The sequence below is a fragment of the Choloepus didactylus genome, chromosome 1 (genome assembly GCF_015220235.1).
Source record: "Choloepus didactylus isolate mChoDid1 chromosome 1, mChoDid1.pri, whole genome shotgun sequence".
In the NCBI taxonomy this organism is placed as follows: domain Eukaryota; kingdom Metazoa; phylum Chordata; class Mammalia; order Pilosa; family Megalonychidae; genus Choloepus; species Choloepus didactylus.
Window position 1 is genome coordinate 212,092,589 of NC_051307.1, and position 20,117 is coordinate 212,112,705.

The window sequence follows — 20,117 nt, forward strand, 5'->3', positions numbered from 1 at the left end:
TCATGAAATTTCAAATTATTTCACCATAACAGAATTGATGCTTAAAAATTTTATATTTAGTTGCATTCCTAGGATCCTAAATTTTATTTAGATTACATCAATATAGACACTTCTGGAGGAGGATTTTGTGTGTGTGTGTATGTCCTTTTAAACTTTAGGATAAATGTGTGCTAACGACACAAATGATAACTCATGAGTCTATTGGCTTTTGCTATATCTAAATCCAAAATCTGGTATTTAACAAAATAGATACTACAAATGGATAGTAGTACTTTTTTTTATTGTGGGAAATTTCAAACTTACTCAAAAGTAGAGGATAGTGTAATGAATACCCATGTACTCATTGACCAACTTTCAACAATTATTCACTTCCCCTTTCTCCTCCCTCTGAATTACTTTGAAGTGAATCACAGATACTATGTCATTTCATCCTTGAATACTTCAGAATGTGTCTCTAAAGGTAAGAACTCTTTGTTTAAAGTATATATATATATATAAATTTAAAGTATAATTTCATTTATCTCCCATTGTACCATTATCACATAGTGGTGCTGTTTGCCTCTTGAATACTGTTGGTTATTTCATAGCTTGGATCTCCAACCTTGTAATAGTGGTCTTATATATTTCTCGTAGGCAGGGTTCCCCTGTTTGTAGAAAGTAAAGCATTGTTAAGATTATTAAGATAGAGTATTTCTGCCAGAATTAATGACTTATTTTCAAATTAAGTCTTTGGCTTCAAAAAAAAACTAACATTACATAAGTTCCTTAATTTTTAAAATTATTTTTTAAATTCGTTTTGTGTGAACATATGGAGAAAGATTTTTTCCAAAGGCCATCCCTCCTTCACTCATGCAGATTTTAAATTGTGGATGCATGTGGCTAATTAAAAAAAAAAACAACAGAAAACAACCACACAGCTTATCATTTGCTTTTGGAATTTAATACGAATAAGGCTTGACTCTTTGAGGCTCTTTGAAAGTGAACATTAACCACAAAGCAAGGAATCCCAAAGGTGGAATCAGGTAAGCAATATTCTATGTCAGAGTAGGTTATCCTCATTATTCTCTAATGCAGTTTCTTGAGTCTTTCCTTTACAGCTCTAGCCTCCTCTTTTATAATATTTACTTGTTTATTTACTTTTTGCCTGTCGGTTCCACTAAAACTGTAAGCTCCTTGAAGACAGAGTATGTCTCCCTTGTTCTCACTCCTTTGTATCCTCAGTACCTAGAACAGTTTCTGGCAGGTTTACTTGAATTATTACTTGAAATATAATTGTTGAATGATTCAATGAATGAATCAGTAGGTGTCTTTAGCACATCTAGCTACTACTTGGACCAATTTATACAATAGAATAATGGGGGGGTGGGTGTCAGATAGGGTTCTTGTTTTGAAAAGTTTATCTCCAATGGTTCCTCCTTGCTTCTATTGGGAATCACTTAGATATGAATTAATGTGGGGACAGAGGGCAGGAGGGTAGGGGAAGGAGGGAGAGCCTTTTGCAGTTTCCTTTGGAAAAGATGGCTTGAAGTAGCATCTAGATTAGGAAAAAAGCCAAAGAGCAGATATCAGGGCTACAGTAAACCAAGAGAGCATAATCCTGGCTAGGAATAAACCTCAATCGTAACCTTGCCCAGACAGAGAGATTCTCCTATGATTCTAAGACATTTCACTTAGCAAAGCACTTTTCTTTTGGTAAAAAAATGACAGTGAATTATATTCCCACTTGTACTTTCATGTCTACAAGGTACATTTCAGTATGGCTACTATTTTAGTTTATTTGAAATACCTGTGTGGTATACCTTTTTTCTACCAGTGCAAATAAGGAAAAATATCCCTTAACACAGACTCAAAATTATCTACAGCCGGTTAAAATATATACACTTTTAAAAGTGCTATTTTGGTGGTCTCTGAAGGAGCTAGAAATGTTTTGTAAGATCATGTGGCTTACACAATGGTTCTCCAGAGTCATTTGTAATCTCACATTCCTAAATTGCTGTGTATGAAAGAGCCACATTGCTGTACGTGTCATGTTTTTAGCAAGGTAATGCAAGCTAGAATGGTGAGACTTTGCAGCATTGTGGCTGTAGTTAATTCCTTTTTCTCACTGTGTGGGTCATAAAACCATGTTCGTTTATTATGTACACCTGGAGTGAATACTCCATCCTAGATCCTGGAGTTAGGAAGTAAAGACTCCATCCTTGTTCACTATCAAGTGGAAGGAGATAGAGAAGAGTGAATGGGATGAAATGTTTCTACCAGCTCTATTGATTTTGTCAGTCAGTTGTGTTCATTTATGTCTGCTCTCATATGGAATCCAGATTAAATTATTTAAAAATAAAGATTAAAAATGAAGCAAAAAGCCAAATAAGTCCTTCTTGTTCTGTATAAAGATGGGGAATCAGAATTGGAACATTTCCTTGGGTTGCCAGTACAACAGGTTTAGCTGTGTATTTGGTTTTCCTGGCAGGTGTTACAGCAGGGTGGGCTCTTCCCCGGAGCACCAAAGGACAAACATTTATCCTCAGACCCTGGGGGCTAATCTGGGATGGGAGGACTGCAGTTATTTGTATGCCAGGATTTAAATGTTAGGAAGTAGAGAGATCTAGTTAGAGATCTCATTAGAAAAGTAGGTAACACACTACAAGATCTTGCACTAAGGAGTAAACCTATTGTGCTTTCTTTAGGTAACTTATTTATATATCTTTGTTGAGTTAAAAGAATGACTTCCTGGGGATGGGGATTGGCCTTCTATTTGACAACCATCTTGGGGATAACCAGTTGTGTTATAACTTTAGATAAACATGTTAAATTAAGCTATAAAGTATGACAGGATGCAAATTGTTAAGAGCAAGTCTAGCACCATGCTAAGTGTGAATGAAACCCTGAGAGTTGCCAATTTGATGAGGTGTTAAGACACCTTTTCTGAAATTTGACTGAAAAGGTGAAAAAGTAAGTTTTACCATCTGAATAATATTTGCATTATAAAACTTAAAGTAATCTATATTGTGTATCCATAGATCATCTGTATCAAATCTGTTATTAAATATTCGTTTCCCAAATTCTAAATACAGGGTTTGTTTCTTCGCTCTAGTGAATCTATTTATTGACATTTGTAAACTTTTCCACTGAGGCTCACAGGAGAGAGCCTGGGACTCTGGCTGTTAGGATTTTAAGAGCCCCTTACCCGCCCTGCCCCACCCCCCTGGCTGTTAGTGACATAGAGTTCTGGTCTTCTCTCCTAGGACAGCTGGGGATCTTTCCTCCATAACCCTGAAATTGTCATTTATATGGCTTTCCTGGGCTACTAATGGTGATGGCAGGGCAGCAACCTTCTTTGTTACTGGGGCAGCTTAGAGAGAAGAGGAGGGAGGCATCTCTAATAGGCAGTCAGCTCTGACAGAGACCCGCCCTTCCCCAGGCTTCCTATTACTTCTGAACATTCACTTTTATCTACACAAAATGGAGAGTTACAAAGCTGAAAATGAGATGGTTAAATCACCTCAGTGATTTATCTTATTTTTGTTACTTAAAAGCCAATTTGCCATTATGTATGGCATGCCCTTAGGTATGTCAAGCAGTAATTTGGAGCTTGGGGCTTCGTCCTCATTCCCTTTACTGGGTTCTGCAGTGCATTTTGCTGATTATACTCCATGCTCAATGTTCTGCCAAGCGGTGCTCCATCTCCTGGTTTCTTGTATGTATTCTCTAAAAATATTTTAAACTGACATGCTATGCCAAGTGATTTCCACCGTAATGGAAATCAATTAAAATGGGGAAACATAGAGGTGTATTCACTGCTTGTTCTCTACTCTCTTACATAATTTATAATGAGTTGCACTCAACTACCTGAATATTGGTTGGTGACTTCTGAGCCCATTCGAACAGACGTCCATAGACATTTCCATCATAGCAGCCAAGTGCTGAATTTAAACACTGATCAGTGAAGTCAAAAGCATCAGTCAACAAGATGGCATCCTTCCTGAGAGAGAAAATAAGATTTTGTGAGTACTTTTGATTGCTTTTATGAATCTAATTAATCTTTGACAGTGAATAATACCACCTGATTGGAGGTTGCATCATTGATTTTCAAACAACTCAAGCTTTATTTATTTATTTTTAGTTTCAATTTATCAGTTAAATATGCACAATATAGAGTCAAATAGTTTTCTAAGGCTCGATATTTTAAAAACAGCATATCCCTGTCTCTTATCTCTGTTTCCCTCTAAATAGCTTGTTTGTATTGCTGCTACTTGGTTGTTCAGTTTTAGATATTATCCACTGACTCTTCATTACAAAAAATAAGGATTTTTCTTTTAGCAGCCCTCTTCTCATCCTTCCCCACCCTCGCCACTCCCCTCCCCTTAGTTAGCCCTCCTGCCCCCCAATATAGTTATAATTTTGGCTAGACCAGTATTCGGTGTTTGCATTATTGTGCTGTATGTATCCTGTTCACAGCTGGGCTCCATTCCCACTACACATCTCTTGTTACAATGATCTACCCCCCATCCAGGCATACATTCTCTCTTAACACAATGCCTGTCATAATTCTTAGCGATTTCCCTGTTTATGTGGATGTTCCTTCTAAAACTTGGCCTCTTAGTTCCTTGACTTTTCTCCTCCATTGCTATTGTTCTGCACTCTCCATCACTCACACCTTAGATTTTGTCATCAACATCTGTAATTTTTCCATGATCTCAGTCGTGCTCCTTTCACTGCCTCCCTTTTTCGAGCTTACTCCCTCTAGTATTCTGACGTCTATTCTTTTTTCCCTTCAAGCAACAAAATGTGTTTTATTTTAACCTACAGAATGAAATATTTAAAAAAAAATTGTTTAGATACTTCTACTGTTTTTCGCAAAGGATGTGATATAAAATATCGCATTCATTGTTCGTTTACACTCTTCCCTAATCCTCACTTCACAGACCATTTGAGGTGACTAGGATACTGCACCTAGTTTAATCCTTCATTGATGATGGTTCATCATCATTATGAGGCAGTTTGTTTGTAGGGCTATTTATAATTCTTTGACCCTACTGGCATCTTACCTATTGGAATGTCCCTCATCCTTCCTTATCCAACTGAAATTCCATGGTCCATTATATTCAGTCCCTCAAAAATATATTTAACAGTCTTTCTTGTTTTGTCATACTTATTGAACAAAACCCCATCCCTCATTATCTCCAATTTTCACTGACTTTTTGTCTCCATCTTTGTAGCTATATATGGCTGGAAGAAAATGACTGTACTGACTAGTGTAATAAGGGCTCAAGGTGCCCTTATTGCTGCCCAGCAATCATGTTACAGTGCTGTGGTTCCTTGACCCTTTCATTCTCCTAGATGATTATTTCATACCTTGTCTTTGCTCCTCGAATCTATGCCATCCTCACCCTTACCTAGATGGCTTTGAGTCCTATTTCACTGATAAAGTAGAAGCAGTAAGAGAATTTCCAAAAACTCATGCCCCTGCATTTATACATGCAGGACCTTCTCTCCTCTTAACACAGGTAAACTGTCCAAGCTCCCTGCTCAGGCCAGTCTCTCCTAGTATACTAGATGCCTTCCCCTCTTGCCAATGGAAAGACTTTGCTGCAGAAATTCTACTGCCTTTCTTGTGCAACATGAAAATTCCCCTCTCTACTGGATCATTTCCATCAGTATACATATGCTCTCATTTATCCCATCTTAAAAATAAACAAGTTTTTGACTGTATTTCCCCCTCTATCATCTACCCCAAATCTTGACTCCTTTTTTACACAAAACTCCTTGAAAGTGTTCTTTATGTTTGCTATTTCCATTTCTCTCCTGGACTGCATCCATTCTGGTTTTCACTTCCACCACTTTACTGAAACAGGTCTGGTGAAGGTCACCTCCTCATCTTCTCAACCTCTCAACTTTGGAGGGTCCCAAGACTCAGTTCTTAGATGTTTTCTCTTCCTGTACTGACTCCCTGTGCTATCATCCAATCTCATGGCTTTAAATACAACTGTATGTTCATGACTTCCAAATTTCTCTCTCCAGTCTCACTGATCTGCCTACTTGACATCCATACTTGGATTTCTAACAGGCTCTTCAAAGTTAACATATCCAAAACAAACTCTTGTCCTTCTGGACCTTCTCCTGCCCTTTCTGCCAAAACTTGGTCCTCCTGTAGTCTTCTCCATTTATAGTAAATGGCAGCTTTGTCCTTCTGGCCAATGCCTTGACTCCTCTCTTTCTCTCACATCCCAGATCTAATCTGTCAGCAAATTCAGTTCTTCCTTCAAAATAGATCCAAACTTTGACCACGTCCCATCATCACCTCTGTTGCTATCATCCTGGTCTGATCTACCATCTCTCACCTGGTTTATTGGAGTAGCCTCATGACTTAACTGGTCTCCCACTTGTCCCGCTTTCTAGTCTGCTCTTTTTTTTTTTTTTTTAAAGCAATCCTATTCACACCCATATAAGCCAAACAGCGAGTACAATCAGTGGCTCTCAGTATAATCACAGATTTGTGCTTTCATTACCACAATCAATTTTAGAACATTTTCACTGCTCCAAAAATCAATCAATCAATCAATCAATCAATCCTGTACTCCATATAACCCTCATTATTAACACTTAGCATTGGTCTGGTACCTTCGTAACAGTTGATGAAAGAATAGTATAATATTACTGTAAACTGTAGTCCATAGTTTGTATTAGGTGTATTTTTTCCCATATAGTACCCTATTAGTAGCACTTTGTAATAGTGACATATATTTGTTTTAATTCATGAAAGAACATTCTTATATTTGCACTACTAATCATCATCTTCATCTACAACAGGTTTCCCTGTGTTTTACAGTCCCATGTTTCAGCCTCTGGCTTTCTTTCTAGTGACATAACACAACCTTAAACTTCCCCTTTCAATCACAATCACACACATGGTTCAGCACTGCTAATTACACTCCCAATAATGTGTTCCCATCACCTCCATCCATTTCCAAACATTTATAGTCAACCTTATTAAAAATTCTGCACAATTTAATCATCAGCTCTTGATTCTCTACCCTTATTCTATGTTCTGGTAACTATATTCTAGATATTAACTCCATGAGTTTGCTCATTATATTTAGTTTATATTAGTGTGATCATACAACATTTGCCCTTTTGTATCTGGCTTATTTCACTCAACATAATGTCATCAAGGTTCATCAGTGTTATCACATGCATCAGAACTTCATTTCTTCTTACAGCTGGATAATATTCCACCTAATGTGTATACTACCTTTTGTTTATCTACTCATCTGTTGATGGACACTTGGGTTGCTTCTAGCAATTGTGAATAATGCCACTGTGAACATCAGTGTGCAAATGCCTGTTTATGTCCCTGCTCTCCATACCAAATATATACCTAGTAGTGGGACTGCTGGATCGTATGGCAGTTCTATACTTAGCTTCCTGAGGAACCACCACACTGTTTTCCACAGCAGCTGCACCATTTTACATTCCCGCCAGTAGTGAACAAGTGTTCCTATTTCCCCACATCCTCTCCAACACTTGTAGTTTTCTGTTGTTTAATGGTGTCTATTCTAACAGGTGTAGAATGATACCTCATTGTAGTTTTGATTTGCCTTTTTCTAATAGCTAGTAATGTTGAGCATCTTCTGATGTGCTTCTTAGCCATTTGTATTTCCTCTTTGGAAAAATGTCTGTTCAGGTCTTTTGCCCATTTTTAAATTGGGTTGTTTGTCTTTTTATTGTTGAGTTGTAAGATTTCTTTATATATTCTAAATATCAAACCCTTATTGGATATATGGTTTTGAAATATTTTCTCTTATTGTGTAGGCTGCCTTTTCACCTTTTTTACAGAGTTCCTTGAAGCACAAAAGTCTTCAGTTTTCAGGAGGTCCCATTTATCTATTTTTTCTTTTATTGCTTGTGCTTTGGTTGTAAAGAGACCACCACCTACCACAGTATCTTGACGATGTTTTCCTATATTTTCTTCTAGGAGTTTTATAGTCCTGGTAGTTATATTTAGGTCTTTGATCCATTTTGTGTTAATTTTTGCATAAGGTGTAAGATAGGGGTACTTTTTCATTCTGTTGCATGTGGATATCCAGTTCTCCCAGTACCATTTGCTGAAGAGACTGTTCTTTCCTAGTTGAGTGGTCTTGGCAGCCTTGTCAAAAATCAGTTGACCATAAATATGTGGGTTGATTTCCTTTTTTTTTCCTCCCATTTATTCTTTTTTTTAAAAAAAATCATATTTTTTATTGTAGAATCTAACGCACATACATAGAAGTGATAACTTTCCAAGCACAGCAGGCAGTCAGAGCAAATTCCAAAGAATGCCATGGGTCACAGTTCCACAGTCCCAGCCACTTACTGTGAAACACAACATTAACACAAAATGATAATATCCCTCAAAGTATGATTCAACAAGCAGCCACATAGGAAAGTTCCAAAAACTGTCATGAGTTACAGCACCACAGCCTCAGCCAGTTCCCCATTGTGAAACACAACATACTTACAAAAAGGTGACAACCTTCAAACTCCATCTCAACAAGCAGCTACAGAACAAACCTGAAAGGATGCCATGAGTTACAGTTCTACCACCTCAATCCTTTCCCTCTACCTATTCCAATACCCCAGCAACCATGAAAAAAAATTATATAGAGGTTCAGTATTCATAATCCTCTGCTAAACTCCATTCCATACATTTATACCCCTTCTTCCAGTCCAACCACCCTCCTGAACATTGGGGATGTCTGGGTAGCGGCCACCCCAACCCATTCATGTTCAAAAGGGGTATCGACCCCATGCAAAAAGGGACACATCTGGTTGATGCCCCTGAAGAGGCTATTGCCTCTGGGTTCTGGGACTGAGCTGTCATAGGTATTCTCTGCAGGACCTAAGCTTATGAAAAACAAATGCAGTTAGTGAAACTCCTGTAGAGTCTCAGTCAGGGATCCAGGTATTCTTTAGGGTTTTGGGGACTACTGTTGACTTGGGCCTACTACACTGTGGTCATTTGGCATTTCTAGGTGAAGCTTGTATAGGAGTAACCTCCAGGACAGCCTCTTGACTCTATTTGAATTCTTAGCCACTAAAACCTTATTTTGTTGCCGTTCTTTTCCCCTTTTTGGTCAAAAAGGCATTCTCAGTCCTTCGTGGGTCTATTTCTGAACTCACAATTCGGTTCTGTTGATCAATATGTCTATATTTATGCCAATACCATACTGTTTTGACCACTGTAGCTTTGTAATATGCTTTATTTTTTTTTTTTTTTTTTGCTTTCTTTTTTTTTTTTTTTTTTTTTATCATCATTTTATTGAGATATATTCACATACCACGCAGTCATACAAAACAAATTGTACTTTCGATTGTTTACAGTACCATTACATAGTTGTACATTCATCACCTAAATCAATCCCTGACACCTTCATTAGCACACACACAAAAATAACAAGAATAATAATTAGAGTGAAAAAGAGCAATTGAAGTAAAAAAGAACACTGGGTACCTTTGTCTGTTTGTTTCCTTCCCCTACTTTTCTACACATCCATCCATAAACTAGACAAAGTGGTGTTTGGTCCTTATGGCTTTCCCAATCCCATTGTCACCCCTCATAAGCTACATTTTTATACAACTGTCTTCGAGATTCATGGGTTCTGGGTTGTAGTTTGATAGTTTCAGGTATCCACCACCAGCTACCCCAATTCTTTAGAACCTAAAAAGGGTTGTCTAAAGTGTGCATAAGAGTGCCCACCAGAGTGACCTCTCGGCTCCTTTTGGAATCTCTCTGCCACTGAAGCTTATTTCATTTCCTTTCACATCCCCCTTTTGGTCAAGAAGATGTTCTCCGTCCCACGGTGCCAGGTCTACATTCCTCCCTGGGAGTCATATTCCACGTTGCCAGGGAGATTCACTTCCCTGGGTGTCTGATCCCACGTAGGGGGGAGGGCAGTGATTTCACCTTTCAAGTTGGCTTAGCCAGAGAGAGAGGGCCACATCTGAGCAACAAAGAGGCATTCAGGAGGAGACTCTTAGGCACAAATACAGGGAGGCCTAGCCTCTCCTTTGCAGCAACCGTCTTCCCAAGGGTAAAACTTATGGTAGAGGGCTCAACCCATCAAACCACCAGTCCCCTATGTCTGTGGTCATGTTAGCAACCATGGAGGTGGGGTAGTCGAATACCCCTGCATTCTCCACAGGCTCCTCAAGGGGGCACTACATCTTTTTTTTTTTTTTTTTTTTTCCCTTGTTTGTCTTTTTTCTTTTCTTTTTTTTTTTTTTTTTTTTTTTAACTTTCCCTTCTTTTTTCAAATCACCTGTATAAAAAAAAAAGTTAAAAAGAAAACAAACATACAATAAAAGAGCATTTCAAAGAGACCATAGCAAGGGAGTAAGAAAAAGACAACTAACCTAAGATAACTGCTTAACTTCCAACATGTTCCTGCTTTACCCCAAGAAAGTTACATAATATAGCAACATTTCAGTGAACTTGTTCCTACTACAACCATCAGAAATTAACAGACCATAGTCATTTCTGGGCATCCCCAGAACGTTAAATAGCTTATCTGTTCTTCCTGGATTATTGTTCCCCCTTCCTTAATTGCTCTCTACTGCTAGTTCCCCTACATTCTACATTATAAACCATTTGTTTTACATTTTTCAAAGTTCACATTAGTGGTAGCATATAATATTTCTCTTTTGTGCCTGGCTTATTTCGCTCAGCATTATGTCCTCAAGGTTCATCCATGTTGTCATATGTTTCACCAGATCGTTCCTTCTTACTGCCGCGTAGTATTCCATCGTGTGTATATACCACATTTTATTTATCCACTCATCTGTTGAAGGACATTTGGGTTGTTTCCATCTCTTGGCAATTGTGAATAATGCTGCTATGAACATTGGCGTGCAGATATCTGTTCGTGTCACTGCTTTCCGATCTTCCGGGTATATACCGAGGAGTGCAATCGCTGGATCGAATGGTAGCTCTATATCTAGTTTTCTAAGGAACTGCCAGACTGACTTCCAGAGTGGCTGAACCATTATACAGTCCCACCAACAATGAATAAGAGTTCCAATTTCTCCACATCCCCTCCAGCATTTGTAGTTTCCTGTTGTTTAATGGCAGCCATTCTAACCGGTGTTAGATGGTATCTCATTGTGGTCTTAATTTGCATCTCTCTAATAGCTAGTGAAGCTGAACATTTTTTCATGTGTTTCTTGGCCATTTGTATTTCCTCTTCAGAGAACTGTCTTTTCATATCTTTTGCCCATTTTATAATTGGGCTGTCTGTACTATTGTCATTGAGTTGTAGGATTTCTTTGTATATGCAAGATATCAGTCTTTTGTCAGATACATGGTTTCCAAAAATTTTTTCCCATTGAGTTGGCTGCCTCTTTACCTTTTTGAGAAATTCCTTTGAGGTGCAGAAACTTCTAAGCTTGAGGAGTTCCCATTTATCTATTTTCTCTTTTGTTGCTTGTGCTTTGGGTGTAAAGTCTAGGAAGTGGCCTCCTAATACAAGGTCTTGAAGATGTTTTCCTACATTATCTTCTAGGAGTTTTATGGTACTTTCTTTTATATTGAGATCTTTGGTCCATTTTGAGTTAATTTTTGTGTAGGGGGTGAGGTAGGGGTCCTCTTTCATTCTTTTGGATATGGATATCCAACTCTCCCAGCCCCATTTGTTGAAAAGACCATTATGGCTCAGTTCGGTGACTTTGGGGCCTTATCAAAGATCAGTCGGCCATAGATCTGAGGGTCTATCTCTGAATTCTCAATTCGATTCCATTGATCTATATGTCTATCTTTGTGCCAGTACCATGCTGTCTTGGCAACCGTGGCTTTATAATAAGCTTCAAAGTCAGGGAGTGTAAGTCCTCCCACTTCGTTTTTCTTTTTTAGAGTGTCTTTAGCAATTCGAGGCATCTTCCCTTTCCAAATAAATTTGATAACTAGCTTTTCCAAGTCTGCAAAGTAGGTTGTTGGAATTTTGATTGGGATTGCATTGAATCTGTAGATGAGTTTGGGTAGAATTGACATCTTAATGACATTTAGCCTTCCTATCCATGAACATGGAATATTTTTCCATCTTTTAAGGTCCCCTTCTATTTCTTTTAGTAGAGTTATGTAGTTTTCTTTGTATAGGTCTTTTACATCTTTGGTTAAGTTGATTCCTAGGTACTTGATTTTTTTAGTTGCTATTGAAAATGGTATCTTTTTCTTGAGTGTCTCTTCAGTTTGTTCATTTCTAGCATATAGAAACATTACTGACTTATGTGCATTAATCTTGTATCCCGCTACTTTGCTAAATTTGTTTATTAGCTCTAGTAGGTGTATCGTTGATTTCTCAGGGTTTTCTAGATATAAGATCATATCATCTGCAAACAATGACAGTTTTTACTTCTTCTTTTCCAATTTGGATGCCTTTTATTTCTTTGTCTTGCCGGATTGCCCTGGCTAGCACTTCCAGCACAATGTTGAATAACAGTGGTGACAGCGGGCATCCTTGTCTTGTTCCTGATCTTAGAGGGAAGGCTTTCAGTCTCTCACCATTGAGTACTATGCTGGCTGTGGGTTTTTCATATATGCTCTTTATCATGTTGAGGAAGTTTCCTTCAATTCCTACCTTTTGAAGTGTTTTTATCAAAAAGGGATGTTGGATTTTGTCAAATGCTTTTTCAGCATCTATTGAGATGATCAATTGATTTTTCCCTTTCGAGTTTTTAATGTGTTGTAATACATTGATTGTTTTTCTGATGTTGAACCATCCTTGCATGCCTGGAATGAACCCCACTTGGTCATGGTGTATGATTTTTTTAATGTGTCTTTGGATTCGATTTGCAAGTATTTTGTTGAGGATTTTTGCATCTATATTCATTAGGGAGATTGGCCGGTAGTTTTCCTTTTTTGTAGCATCTTTGCCTGGTTTTGGTATTAGATTGATGTTAGCTTCATAAAATGAGTTAGGTAGTGTTCCATTTTTTTCAATGTTTTGAAAGAGTTTGAGTAAGATTGGTGTCAGTTCTTTCTGGAAAGTTTGGTAGAATTCCCCTGTGAAGCCATCTGGCCCTGGGCATTTATTTGTGGGAAGATTTTTGATGACTGATTGGCTCTCTTTGCTTGTGATGGGTTGGTTGAGGTCTTCTATTTCTTCTCTGGTCAGTCTAGGTTGTTCATATGTTTCCAGGAAATTGTCCATTTCTTCTACATTATCCAGTTTGTTGCCATACAGTTGTTCATAATATCCTCTTATAATTTTTTTAATTTCTTCAGGATCTGCAGTTATGTCACCTTTTTCATTCATTATTTTGTTTATATGGGTCTTCTCTCTTTTTGATTTTGTCAGTCTAGCTAGGGGCTTGTCAATCTTGTTGATCTTCTCAAAGAACCAACTTTTGGTGATATTTATCCTTTCTATTGTTTTTTTGTTCTCTATGTCATTTATTTCTGCTTTAATCCTTGTTATTTCTTTTCTTCTACTTGGTTTAGGATTGGTTTGCTGTTCATTTCTAGCTTCTTTCAGTTGATCCATTAGTTCTTTGATTTTGGCTCTTTCTTCCTTTTTAATATATGCGTTTAGTGCTATAAATTTCCCCCTTAGCACTGCTTTTGCTGCATCCCATAGGTTTTGGTATGTTGTGTTCTCATTTTCATTCGTCTCTATATATTTAGCAATTTCTCTTGCTATTTCTTCTTTAACCCACTGATTGTTTAGGAGTGTGTTGTTTAACCTCCAGGTATTTGTGAATTTTCTAAGTCTCTGATGGTTATTGACTTCTAATTGTATTCCATTGTGGTCAGAGAATGTGCTTTGAATAATTTCAATCTTTTTAAATTTATTGAGGCTTGTTTTATGTCCCAGCATATGATCTATTCTGGAGAAAGTTCCGTGAGCACTAGAAAAGTATGTGTATCCTGGTGATTTGGGATGTAATGTCCTGTAGATGTCTGTTAAATCTAATTCATTTATCAGATTGTTTAGGTTTTCAATTTCCTTATTGGTCTTCTGTCTGGTTGATCTATCTATAGGAGAGAGTGATGTGTTGAAGTCTCCCACAATTATTGTGGAAACATCAATTGCTTCCTTTAGTTTTGCCAATGTTTCTCTCATGTATTTTGTGGCACCTTGATTGGGTGCATAGACATTTACGATTGTTATTTCTTCTTGCTGAATTGCCCCTTTTATTAGTATGTAGTGGCCTTCTTTGTCTCTCAAAACATCCCTGCATTTGAAGTCTATTTTATCTGAGATTAATATTGCTACACCTGCTTTCTTTTGGCTGTAGCTTGCATGAAATATTTTTTTCCATCCTTTCACTTTCAATTTCTTTGTGTCCCTGTGTCTAAGATGAGTCTCTTGTATGCAACATATTGATGGTTCATTTTTTTTGATCCATTCTGCGAATCTATATCTTTTAATTGGGGAGTTTAATCCATTTACATTCAACGTTAAAACCGTGAAGGCATTTCTTGAATCGGCCATCTTATCCTTTGGATTATGTTTGCCATATTTTTCCCTCTCTCTATTAATATCCTTTATTGTACCCATACCGAATCTCTTTAGTACTGAACCTTTCTCCAAGTCTCTCTGTCCTGTCTTTGTTTCTCTGTCTGTAGGGCTCCCTTTAGTATCTCCAGTAGGGCAGGTCTCTTGTTAGCAAATTCTCTCAGCATTTCTTTGTCTGTTAAAAATTTAAGCTCTCCCTCAAATTTGAAGGAGAGCTTTGCTGGATAAAGTATTCTTGGCTGGAAATTCCTCTCTCTCAGAATTTTAAATATATCGTGCCATTGCCTTCTCGCCTCCATGGTGGCTGCTGAGTAGTCACTACTTAGTCTTATGCTGTTTCCTTTGTATGTGGTGAATTGCTTTTCTCTTGCTGCTTTCAGAACTTGCTCCTTCTCTTCTATGTTTGACAGTGTGATCAGTATATGTCTCGGAGTGGGTTTTTTTGGATTTATTCTATTTGGAGTTCGCTGAGCATTTATGATTTGTGTATTTATGTTGTTTAGAAGATTTGGGAAGTTTTCCCCAACAATTTCTTTGAATACTCTTCCTAGACCTTTACCCTTTTCTTCCCCTTCTGGGACACCAATGAGTCTTATATTCGGACGTTTCATATTATCTATCATATCCCTGAGGTCCATTTCGAGTTTTTCAATTTTTTTCCCCATTCTTTCTTTTATGCTTTCATTTTCCATTCTGTCATCTTCCAGGTCACTGATTCGTTGTTCAACTTCCTCTAGTCTTGTACTATGAGTGTCCAGAATCTTTTTAATTTGGTCAACAGTTTCTTTAATTTCCATAAGATCATCCATTTTTTTATTTAGTCTTGCAATGTCTTCTTTATGCTCTTCTAGGGTCTTCTTGATTTCCTTCATATCCCGTACTAGGGTCTCATTGTTCATCTTTAGATCTCTGAGTAGCTGCTCTAGGTGTGTCTCTTCTGGTCTTTTGATTTGGGTGCTTGGGCTTGGGTTATCCATATCGTCTGGTTTTTTCATATGCTTTATAATTTTCTGTTGTTTTTGGCCTCGTGGCATTTGCTGTCCTTGATAGGGTTCTTTTAGGGTTTGTAGACCAGTTGAAGTCCTTATCTCTAATTTATCAGATCTACAGCTTCGTGGAGTACACTTTCTCTAACTAACCAGCAGGTGGCGTCCACGAGCCACCTGTTCTCCACAAGCCAGATCTCCCCTGCTTAGCCTTTTTGGTGAGTGGGGGAGTGAGTCTTGTGGGGCCCAATTGGTGTCCCAAGCTTGCGTGTGTAGTTGGTGTTGCCTGCCCTGTATGTGGGGCGTGTTTCTGGGCAGTCGGGGAGGGGGGGTGGCCCTAACAATCAAATCTCCCTGATGATCCTAGAGTTTTAAAGCTACTGCAATAGTCTAATCCTTCAGTTCAGTCCTGCCACAGTTTGTCTCTGCCACTGACCCACAAGTCTTTGGTATTGGCGTATGGCTCCTGAGACTTGCAAGTGGGCCCCTCTTCCAGGCTGTGCACCCCGGGTCCTCTGTTGAGGGATGACTGTGCTATGTCACAGGTGAGTGCCGTCCCCCCAGGGCAGTTCTGGGCTGCTGGGCTGTGTTGGGAGGCTCCCAGTCTGCTCAAATGATGGCTGAATGGGGCTCTGTTAATTCACACTGCTCCCCCTTCCCAGCTCTGGGACATTCAGCTGAGGTTGCAGGGAAGGCTAATGTCCACGCCCAGTTTTGTGGTGTGTGCCTGTTATTTGAAGCACTTCCGTCACACTGGGTTGTCTGGGGCAGCTCTGGGCTATGGGGCTGGCGATGGGCAGGAGTGTTTCCTGTCCACCAGGATGGTGGCTGTGAGCGGACACCCCCCTTTTCTTGGGAAGTTGTGTTGTTTAGTGAATTTTCTCAGCCACTGGATTATTGCCTTTTGTCTCAGAGCTCTCTTAGTTCTGCTCTTGACTTGACGTGCCCAAATTTCAATTCTTTGAAGCTTTCTGTATTGAGCTTCTTAGAGTAATTGTTTTAGAAAAAGCAAAAAGGATTTAAAAAAAAAAAAAAAAAAAAAAAAAAAAAAAAAAAAAAAAAAAAAAAAAAAACGGCCCTCCTCAGAGATCTAATGGGTTATTGAAATGCTAATAGACAAAGCAACCAGGGCCATTAAGGAAAGGTGCCCTGGGCAGAGAGATCAGCCTTGCTTCGGGATTTGCATATGCGCCTCAAGGCCTGATCTCCGCCCTTCCCCTTTCTGTGTTCACCAGAACTCCAAAAATCCTCTGCTTTTACTTTGGAGCTTCTCGTGTTGTTTTCCTTCTATGCCCGTCTCCTCTCTGCTGGGCTGGCTGCTCTCAGAGTCTCTGGTGTCTGGCCTCAGTCTATCTATGGTTGGAGTTTGAATCAGCGAATGAGTTTCCGATGAGAGCAGCCACTGCAATTCTCCCTTCTCCTTCCTGGAGCTGACAGCCCCTCCTCCCCCGGGACTGAGCCTGGCAGGGAGGGGCGCGGGTCCCCTGGCCACAAAAACTTACAGATTTCGCTGATCTCAGCAGTTCCACGTTTTCATGAGTGTTGTATGAAGTATGCCCAAAGACAGATTGCTCTGTGGTGTCCAGTCCACGCAGTTCCTGGCTTTTTACCTACTTTCCTGGAGGAGTAACTAAAACATACAGCTCACCAGTCTGCCATCTTGCCCCGCCTCTGTAATATGCTTTAAAGGCAAGACGTTTGTGTCCTCCAACTTCATTTTTCTTTTTCAAAATGTTTTTGGCTATTTGGGACCCCTTACCCTTCCAAATAAACTTGATATTTGGCTTTTGCATTTCTTCAAAGTAGGCCATTGAAACTTTTTTTAAATTCAGTTTTATTGAGATATATTCACATACCATACAATCATCCATGGTGTACAATCAACTGTTCACAGTACCATCATATAGTTGTGCATTCATCACCCCAATCTATTTTTGGACATTTTCCTTATACCAGAAAGAATCAGAATAAGAATAAAAAATAAAAATAAAAAAGAGCACCCAAATCACCCCCCATCCCACCCTATTTTTCATTTAGTTTTTGTCCCCATTTATCTACGCATCCATCCAACACTGGATAAAGGGAGTGCAATCCACAAGGTTTTCACAATCACACTGTCACCCCTTGTAATCTACATTGTTGTACAGTCGTCTTCAAGAGTAGAGGCTACTGGGTTGGAGTTTGAAAGTTTCAGGTATTTACTTCTAGCTATTCCAATACATTGGAACCTAAAAATTATTATCTATGTAGTGTGTAAGAATGTCCACCAGAGTGATCTCTCAATTCCTTTTGAAATCTCTCAGCCACTGAAGCTTTATTTCGTTTCATTTTGCATCCCCCTTTTGGTCAAGAAGATGTTCTCAATCCCATGATGCCAGGTCCAGATTCATCCTCAGGAGTTATGTCCTGCATTGCCAGGGAGATTTATACCCCTGGGAGTCAGGTCCCACAAGGGGGGAGGGCATTGAGATCACCTGCCAAGGTGGCTTAATTAGAGAGAGAGAGGGCCACATCTGAGCAACAAAAAGGCATTCAAGGGGAGACTTAGGCACAATTATAAGCAGGTTTAGCTTCTCCTTTGCAGTAACAAGCTTCATAGGGGCCAGCCCCAAGATAGAGGCCTCAGCATGTCAAGCCGTCAGTCCCCAGTGTTTGTGAGAACATCAGCAACAATCCAGGTGAGGAAGTCCAACATCTCCACATCCTCCTCCAGCTCCTCAGGGGAGGCCATTGGAATTTTGAATGCAATTGTGTTGATTCTGTTAATCAGTTTTGGTAGAACTGACATCTTAATGATATTTAGTCTTCCAATCCATGAACACGGAATGTCCATCATTTATTTAGGTCTTCTTTGATTTCTTTTAGCAATCTTTTATAGCATTCTGAATACAGATCCTTTACATCCTTGGTTAAATTTATTCCTAGGTATTTGATTCTTTTAGATGCTATTGTAAATGAAATTTTTATTTTTATTTCCTCCTCAGATTGCTTCTCACTAGTGTATTGAAACACTACAGATTTTTGTGTGTTGATCTTGTAGCCTGCCACTTTGCTGAACTTGTTTTTAGTTCTGGTAGCTTTGTTGTAGATTTTTCAAGACTTCCTAAATATAGGATCATGCCATCTGCAAATAGTGAAAGTTTTACTTCTTCCTTTCCAATTTGGATACCTTTTATTTCTTTTTCTTGCCTAATTGCTCTGGCTAGAACTTCCAGTACAATGTTGAATAATAGTGGTGACAGTGGACATTCTTGTCTTGTTCCAGATCTTAGAGGGAAAGCTTTCAGTCTTTTCACCATTGAATACGATGTTAGCTGTGAACTTTTCATATATGCCCTTATCATGTTGAGGAAGTGTCCTTTGATTCCTATCTTTCAAAGTGTTTTTATCAAGAAAGGATACTGGATTTGGTCAAATGCCTTTTCTGCATCAATCCAGATGATCATTTGATTTTTCCCCTTCAGTTTGTTAATGTGGGGTATTATATTAATTGATTTTCTTGTGTTGAACCACCCTTGCATACCTGGGATAAAACCCACTTGATCATGGTGTATAATCCTTTTAGTGGGCTGTTGGATTTGATTTGAAATTATTTTGATGAGGAATCTTGCACCTGTATCGTTAGAGAGACTTGTCTTTAATTTTCTTGTCTTGTAGTATCTTTATCAGGGTTTGGTATTTGAGTGATGTTGGTGTCTTAGAATGAGTTAGGTAGTGTTCCCTCCTGTTCAATGTTTTGGAAGCATTTGAGCAGGGTTGGTATTAATTCTTCTTGGAATGACTGGTAGAATTCACCGGTGAAACCATCTGGTCCTGGGCTTTTCTTTGTTGGGAGGTTTTTGATGACCAGTTCAGTCTCTTAACTTGTGATTGGTTTGTTGAAGTCTCCTGTTTCTTCTAGAGTCAATGTAGATTGTTCGTGTGTTTCTAGGGAATTACCCATTTCATCTAAGTTGCCTCATTTGTTGGCATGTAGTTGTTCATAGTATCCTCTTATGATCTTTTTCTATTTATGTGGGGCCAGTAGTAATGACCCCCCTTCTCATTTCTGATTTTATTTATTTTCATCTTCTCTCTCTCTCTCTCTTTTTTTTCTTTGTCAGTCTAGCTGAGGGTTTGTCAATTTTATTGATCTCAAAGAATCAACTTTTGGTTTTCTTGATTCTCTCTATTGTTTTTTTATTCTCAATTTCATTAATTTCTGCTCTAATCTTTGTTACTTCTTTCCTTCTGCTTGCTTTGGGATTAGTTTGCTGTTCTTTTTCTAGTTCTTCCAGCTGAGTGGTTAGGTCTTTGATGTTAACTTTTTTTTTTTTTTTTTAATGGGCTTTTAAAAATCTTTATTCTGGTAAAAATACATGGTGTTTTTTTTTTTTTTTTTTTAATTTTGAAATAAATTCAAAGTTATAGGAACAGTTGCAAAAACAATACTAACCCCATAAACAGAATTCCATCCTACTCTGACCCCCCTCCCCCGATAGCTCAATCCACCAAATTCAACATGCTGCCACATCGCTATTTCTTTCCCTCCCTCCCTCACTCCCTCCCTATCTATCATCCATCATCTATTGCTGTCTTCTGAACATATGAGAGCTAGCTGCACACATCCTTGAACATACACTATAATTCACATACACACTTCCCA

General features: G+C 38.6%; 1 protein-coding gene across 2 annotated transcripts in view; it reads right to left on the bottom strand.

Moving 5' to 3' along the window:
• Positions 1-261: 261 nt before the first annotated feature.
• The window catches only part of ACOX2 (acyl-CoA oxidase 2), a 51,734-nt gene continuing 31,878 nt past the window's right edge, over positions 262-20,117 (bottom strand). For both annotated transcript variants that reach the window (XM_037799198.1, XM_037799207.1), the window contains exons 14-15: positions 3,847-3,979; positions 262-644 (exon numbers count right to left, since the gene is read on the bottom strand). In XM_037799198.1, coding sequence (XP_037655126.1) covers positions 582-644; positions 3,847-3,979 — 196 coding nt within the window. In that variant the 3' untranslated portion in view covers positions 262-581. The remainder of the gene's footprint in view (positions 645-3,846; positions 3,980-20,117) is intronic.